We start from the raw sequence: 7,439 nt of genomic DNA on the forward strand, positions 1-7,439 counted from the left end.
GTGTCCGCTGGGGGCGCGGTGTACACATACACACACTGCACTGCGCTGAGTGTCCGCTGGGGGTGCGGTGTACACATACACACCCTGCACTGCGCTGAGTGTCCGCTGGGGGCGTGGTGTACACATACACACCCTGCACTGCGCTGAGTGTCCGCTGGGGGCGCGGTGTACACATACACACCCTGCACTGCGCTGAGTGTCCGCTGGGGGGCGCGGTGTACACATACACACCCTGCACTGCGCTGAGTGTCCGCTGGGGGCGCGGTGTACACATACACACCCTGCACTGCGCTGAGTGTCCGCTGGGGGGCGCAGTGTACACATACACACCCTGCACTGCGCTGAGTGTCCGCTGGGGGCGCGGTGTACACATACACACCCTGCACTGCGCTGAGTGTCCGCTGGGGGGCGCGGTGTACACATACACACCCTGCACTGCGCTGAGTGTCCGCTGGGGGCGCGGTGTACACATACACACCCTGCACTGCGCTGAGTGTCCGCTGGGGGCGCGGTGTACACATACACACCCTGCACTGCGCTGAGTGTCCGCTGGGGGCGCGGTTACACGGCAGTGACTATAGGAAGTGTCTTCTCATCTCCGGGCTCCGTGTTCCCGCGCTGCTCTGTGCTGTATGTAGTGTATACACCCTCTGTATACCGCCATGGTGCAGGAGTTCCAGGTGCTCAGATGTTTCTCCTGTCAGGTTTTCCAGGTGCACCAGGTATGGCCCCCCTTCTCCCGGCTCTATTACTGTATCCCGCCATCATGTTTCCTCAGCTGAGCCCTGCCGTGTCCCGTACAGGTTAAGAAGAGTAAGAAGTGGTCGTGTAAGCTGTGCGGAGAGAAGCAGTCCCTGCTCAAGGTCAGTCATCACCACAGCCTCCTGTCCTGTTCACACTGAGCCCCAGGTCTGCGTCCCGAGCACTGTTGCCCCTAGCAACCAATCAGCGTTCAGCTTTCGTTTTCTCAGCGTTGTCATGGGCAACAGGTGTGCTGTGTACTGCTCATGGGGGGCCATAGAGCATATGTTGTCATTTACACATTTTGGCCATGTTCACATTTAGTTCTGGGTTCAGCACTAACATAATGCCGGCATGTATACAGGATAGACCATAATAAGTGCACGCCCACAGGATGGAGCCCCCTAGCCCGGCCTGCTTTACTGACTAGAGGGGGACAGAATGGCCAAGGAGTTCTGTAGGCTCACATTCATCCCTGGCCACCTCGAGCAGACTGTAAGGGTTGGTTCACACTATGGAACCCGAGCGGAGAATTTCTGACGGATTCCGTAGCGCGTACCCGTTCACGGACGCACGCCTCTACACCGGCTCCATAGACACCATTATACGCACGGGCGGATTCTGCATTCCGCCGAAGAATTGACATGTCGATTGTTTCGGCGGATAGCGGACTCAGGCCGCCAATAGAATGATGTCTATGGAGAGGCGTGCGGCTGTGAACGGGTACGCGCTACGGAATCCATCGGAAATTCTCTGCTCGTGTTCCGTAGTGTGAACCCAGCCAATGGAGGCCTCTCTTAGGGGACTCAGGTCTCCATCCCAAGATCACAGGATTTTATTTATGTGTATCAGGCATAACTTGAGTTTGTGGGGCAACCCCTTTAAGGGTGCGTTCACACGTACAGGATCTGCAGCAGATTTGAAGTTGGAGATTTAATCAAATCTGCTGCGGATCCTGTACATGTGAACTTGTGATCCTGATCCTGTACATGTGAACAGGTAAAGGGATATTCCTTGTAAAAAAAAAAAAAAAAAAAAAAAAAAATATATATATATATATATATATATATATATATATATATTCCTGCAGGCTGAGTTGCACCATGTTGAAAACAGAAGAAAAACAAATCTTAAAGCGAATGTACACCCCCTCATTTTTTTTACATAAATAGACCGGCATGGGGATGCTGGTGCCCGGATTCTGCGCACGGCACCAGTCTATTACCAAGCAGCGGCCAGACATGAAGCACAGGAGGCGAGCCCGCCGGCCCCCAGTGTGATGATCTCCCCTTCCCTCTGTGACGCGGCTCCATTGATTCTAATAGAGCCGCATCACAGAGGGGAGGGTAATAGACCGGGAACCGGGCGGCATACCCGAGCTGGTCTATTCATGTAAAGAACAAAAAAAAAAGCGATGTACTAGTGGTACATTTGCTTTAAAGGGAAACTATAAGCAGGTTCGTGCTCACACCTCCCAATAGCCACCCACCTTTTCTTTCCGGCGCTGCTCTTATTGCGGTATGTCTGTTTTTGAGAAATTCCACCCAACAGAAATATGTAAATTTTCTCCTTTGGTGAACTTAAAGGAGACCTTTCACCCCGGCATATGACAATGTATATCCTGGAGCCAGAAGGACTATTCTATAAAATGGTAAATGACTCTCACTTCCTTATATACTTCTGCTTTATAGGTCTGTACTAAATACAGCGCTTTATGAGGAGTCTTTAATCCTGCAGAAACTTACTATGAAGTAGATCTTTTACAGGTTTATGGTCAAGGTTCAGGGGCGGACTGCAGACAACACGTGCAGAAGCTGAACCTTCTCCGGGGTCAGGTGGAGCAGGCAGCGACCGGTACTGATAGGTAAGTACGACTGTTGCCAGCTGTTGCAGAACTACATCTCCCATCATCGGCATAGTGGGAATAGAAGCGGCTTGTGGAGTACTGCACCAGTGATTATAATAGAATACATTCATTGTGCTACCACTAGACTTGTCTTAGCATGATCATTGTTCATATTATTATGAACAGGGGAAATAGGTATTATGCATAAATGACTGATAATTTTGAATGGTAAAACATACATGCTCCATAATAAAGCAATGCTTATGTACTGTAGGGAAAGTTGTCAAGATGCCTTCTGTGGTGGTGATGATGATGATGATGATGATGATATTCATGATGAAAGGAAGCAAAACCTTACAGTATCACAGGTAAGGGCCCTTTTACACAGTCCGGCAGGAGGCAGATGAGGAGCGCCAATGTTGCTGAGTCTCTACAATGCTGTATCAGTTATTGTCAGGGCCATATGAACAATCGCTAAATCGTTCATGACGCCTATTAAAGGGGTTATCCAGCACTACAAAAACATGGCCACTTTTGCCCTACTGTTGTCTCCAGTTCAGGCGCAGTTTGCAATTAAAGGGAACCATTCACCCCGTGGCCCCCGTTAGAAACAGACAAACAGTTACATAAAGGTCAATATACTTACCATATCGCTCCCGGTCCCGTCCCGGATCTCGTTGTTGACACGGAGAAATCGCCGATTCTTCTTCTCCCGCCCATTATGGTAATGAGCTGAGATGAGTCCAACGTCCATAGGAAACGACGGACGAGTCCAACTTATTCATGAGGTCCTCTTCTCGTCGCCGCCCATCCACGCCTCCTGGAACTTGATTGACGTCTTCAGTCTTCAGTCTCCTCACGAATTCCCGCGCAGGCGCTGTTGCGAAGGTCTCGTCATCTCTTCTGCGCCTGCGCGGTAAACAGGATACGTGCTCGTGACGTTCCTGTGTACCGCGCATGCGCGAAGTCCAACACGTCACTTCAGCTCTGACAATCGGCGCACGCGCAGTAAACATTGAAGCTGTGGAGCGGCTTCAATTGTGAACTGCGCATGCGCCGAAAACGACCGTCACGGCGCCTGCGCGGGATCCGGCGAGAAGAAAGAAGACGAGGAGGAAGAAGACCCGGCGTCAATCAAGTGTCGGAGGCGGGGAGAAGGCTGGACTTCGGGCCGGCGGCGCTCATTACCATAATGGGCGCGAGAAGAAGAATCGGCGATTTCTTCGTGTCAACAACGAGATCCGGGACGGGACCGGGAGCGATATGGTAAGTATATTGACCTTTATGTAACTGTTTGTCTGTTTCTAACGGGGGCCACGGGGTGAATGGTTCCCTTTAAGCTCCATTTACTTCAATGGAACTGGGGTTCAAAACCACACCCAAACTGGAGACAACAGTAGGGGGAAAGTGGTCATGGTTTTTGTAGTGCTGGATAACCCCTTTAAGGCTAAGTTCACACTATGTATAAATTCATTAAACAACAGCCGTAGTTGCAGGCCGTTATTTAATGATTTTACCTATCCCATTCATTGCTATGGAATCCCGGCTGGAGTGTATACACTCTGTATAAACTCTGGCCGAGATTCCTTGCGGCTGCACCGAAAACTGACATGTCATTTTTGTGCTGCCGCTATTCATTGAATAGCAACCGCACAAGACTGACAGAGCAGACAATGCAAAGTGCGGCTCTGGCTGCACTTTTCATTGTCGGCTATGGTTAATTGGAATGCGAGCATACCCGTATGCGCCCGCATCCCAATTAAAAAGAAATTAAGTTCATCTGCCCATGTCACAATATTGTCCGGTGTTATACATAGTGTGAACCCGGCCTAAAGGGGTTTTCTAGGCAAAACATACTGAGCTATCCTCAGGATCAGTAACTGATCGGTGGGGCGCCAACATCTGGCACCCTTGCTGATTAGCCCCACACTACACAGTGAACAGGGCTGGAGGCAGTGGTCTCCGATCACTATGCAGTTTAGCTGCCTTTAACTTGAATGGGAGTTGATCTGCACTTACGCTTTGCCACAGTGAGCGAAGCCAACTGCTTCTTGCCCCATTTACTGTAGTGCGAGTGCCGAACAGCTGATTGGTGGGTTGATAGTTGATCCTGTGGATATTTCATCATGTTTTGCCTGGAACCCCCCCCCCCCCCCCTTTAAATGCACCACTATGTCATTAAGCAATGTGCAGCCAATAGCTATAATTTAAAGGGCCACACAACAGATCTCAGCTTCTGTTTACACTTGTACTCTGCAGAGCAGATGGCTCCTCTTTTATTATACATTATATATTTTATTATGTTCAATTATATTCCACGCAGGAAGCAGCCTCCATGAGCCGCTGGAATAAATATCTGGAAGAGAACCAGGATGGTAGACATGAAGAGGAGGAGGGGGGTCTTATATCTGCAGATCATGAAGACTACTGCTCCCTTCAGGCCTCTACACAAAGATCTGTCAGGTATTAAACTTCACTGAGACCCTGTTCCCATTTTGGGCTGTTTTCCACCCATTTATAAAAACCTTTTTATCGGTTGAGATCTCAGTGCTAAGATTCTCACCAATCACTACATATAGCCAGGAGAAGCTTGTGGCTGTGCGCTTTACTTCTTAGTTCAGTCTCGAGCTGGTCTCCCCAGTTCCTTTTTCTATGGTGGATTTACCAGGCAACTGATTTGTCGCCTCCCTTATGCTGTTTTTTTCTCTATGTATGGCCAATGTTCTGCTGACTCAATAACTGCAGAGCTTCTAACCTCATCTGGTAGTAAAATCAGCATAAAAACTGTTTCCCTCCTCTGGGAGCTTCATGGCATGGATTTCAGTGACTAAGCAGCTGCATGCAAGTCTTCCATCACCAAGCACAATGCCATGTGTAGAATGGAGCGATGTAGTGTACGCTGCCACCCAGCTTTCCCAGACTAAATGTTAAAACAGGTTTATGCTGATGTGTCCTATTCTGCAATACTAACATTTATTAATGGTTAGAAGTTATATGCAGTAAATGCTTCCTGAGACATATTTCCTACATTTGTTATGCATTCTTTTTTTTTTTTTTTTTTTAATCCCCTCCAGTTTTAGGAAACGTAAGCATTTGCCACATCGCAGAGAAGGATTCTGCAAGGACGACACCAAAGAAAATGCTTCAAAGAAGAACAAAATCTATGAGGTGGGTGTTATATTATTAAAAATACATCTGATAGGTCATTGTATGATCCCATTGGTCAACTTAGATTATTCCTGAAGATTTGTGGCTTTACAGAACTGTACTGTATGGATGAGTAATACTGCACCCATAACATGGTATGGGCTGTAATGTATCTTCCTTTTATATCCAACATTGTAGGCTTTTTTTGGCATGAATTCCATAAGTATGAGTGTTCTTCCCTAAAAACCTAAAAGTACCTTTAGTCTATTATACAGACCGGTAATTACTCCAAATGTTATCACTTGGTCAATGCACACCATTGCGCTATAGGAATTCTTAGTCTTGTTCTAATTATATTGCAAAAATCTATACAACAAACAATCTTTATAGCTACGTTATTGGTCATATTGGGATTTCCTGGGGAAATGTTAATTCCCTTTTTTTTTTTTTTTTCATATGTAGAATGGGAACCCACCAGAAACAACTTATTTTCCCTGTGGAAAAACAGAAGACATGGGATGCATAAAATGGCCTGACAAACCCACATCACATACGTTACCTCGACATGGCTGCTCTGATACATTGCTTCCTACCAACAAATCTGACGGACGTTTTAAACAATCCACTTGCAGTACTGCCAGCTTCCTGAAGAGGGAGCCCACAATTTTTTGTAATTTTCACCACAGTAATAGATATAGAGCGATCCAGCCCAATCCTATCAGCCAAGATGTCTTGTCCAGTGAGGAACCCACAACAATGTCTGCACAGAAGATGTTTTCTCCACGACTGGACACATCTGGCCTGGACAGTGTGGATCAGCAGTCACTTCTTACCTTTAAAACCAGTTCCTTGCCTTCTCTACAGAATCCAGCCATTCACTCTAAACTTTTCCAGACTGATGAAGACTTTGATGATGACTATTAAAATCCATACTCAGTCTATACAGTAGACAGCACTGGCTGCTTCTAGAAGCTGTGTTCACTGCTATTGGTTTTTATGTTACTTCTGTGCTGTTATGTACTTTTAGTGCACATAATAAAGCAACCATTGTGTGCTCAAACCCTGCGGGTGGCAAACAGACGGTCAATGTAATACAAATAGAAACTGTTTTTGGAAGATTTCCTGGAAAACTATTGGAGACATTGACCCAGATGTACTAGAATGTTCTATGTCAGTATGGGTCAACCTAAAAAAAAAAAAAAAAATGTATGCTTTTCTATGTGTCTCATCCTTATCCATATTATTAAAGTGTGGATGCTGGGTATGCATGAGTGCAATATGACTGAACAAAAGTAGTCTCTGCCTAAGTGGCCAGGCAGGAAACAACACACCCTAGATCATGGGTCTCCAAACTGCAGCCCTCCAGCTGTTCCAAAACTACATTTCCCATCATGCTTGGACAGCCAAATCCAAAGCTTTAGCTGCCCAGGCATGATGGGAATTATGGTTTGCAACAGCTGGAGGGCCGCAGTTTAGAGACCTACACCTTAGATGGAGGATGACACAGACATGAACAGACACAAGTCACTTTGTGATGCTGAGAAAGGTTTATTGTAAGTTCAGATTAAACAAACACAGATCAATCTCATACAGACAGAACATAGATTAGCACTGCGGGAGACTCCATAACCAGCGTAGAGAATACACAAGTGTAATAACGGTCAATGAGATTTTTTTCTATATGTTTTATATTAAAAAAAAAAAA

General features: G+C 46.7%; 1 protein-coding gene across 3 annotated transcripts; it reads left to right on the forward strand.

Annotated features, from left to right (window-relative positions):
- Window positions 1–539: 539 nt before the first annotated feature.
- On the forward strand, window positions 540–6,794 carry MRNIP (MRN complex interacting protein). 3 transcript variants are annotated; one of them, XM_069953838.1, is made up of 7 exons: window positions 540–722; window positions 804–863; window positions 2,508–2,605; window positions 2,862–2,955; window positions 4,911–5,050; window positions 5,662–5,755; window positions 6,197–6,794. In XM_069953838.1, exons 1-7 carry the CDS (start codon window positions 663–665, stop codon window positions 6,656–6,658), a joined length of 1,008 nt encoding a protein of 335 aa, XP_069809939.1. In that variant the 5' UTR covers window positions 540–662; the 3' UTR covers window positions 6,659–6,794. The 3 variants fall into 3 exon arrangements, with proteins under 3 accessions (XP_069809939.1, XP_069809956.1, XP_069809949.1); XM_069953855.1 differs by lacking the exon at window positions 540–722 and adding an exon at window positions 2,328–2,392 and having other exon boundaries at window positions 754–863; XM_069953848.1 differs by lacking the exons at window positions 540–722; window positions 804–863 and adding an exon at window positions 1,802–2,392.
- Window positions 6,795–7,439: the final 645 nt, after the last annotated feature.

Source organism: Dendropsophus ebraccatus, chromosome 1, assembly GCF_027789765.1.
Source record: "Dendropsophus ebraccatus isolate aDenEbr1 chromosome 1, aDenEbr1.pat, whole genome shotgun sequence".
Taxonomy (NCBI): Eukaryota; Metazoa; Chordata; class Amphibia; order Anura; family Hylidae; genus Dendropsophus; species Dendropsophus ebraccatus.

What these genes read in the sequence shown, in the direction of transcription:
- MRNIP (XM_069953838.1), top strand. Translation starts at nt 663, where the DNA reads ATGGTGCAGGAGTTCCAGGTGCTCAGATGTTTCTCCTGTCAGGTTTTC. An exon ending in AGGTTTTCCAGGTGCACCAG is followed by an intron (nt 723 to 803) that starts GTATGGCCCCCC and finishes TGTCCCGTACAG; the next exon opens with GTTAAGAAGAGTAAGAAGTG. An exon ending in AGAAGAACAAAATCTATGAG is followed by an intron (nt 5,756 to 6,196) that starts GTGGGTGTTATA and finishes TTTCATATGTAG; the next exon opens with AATGGGAACCCACCAGAAAC.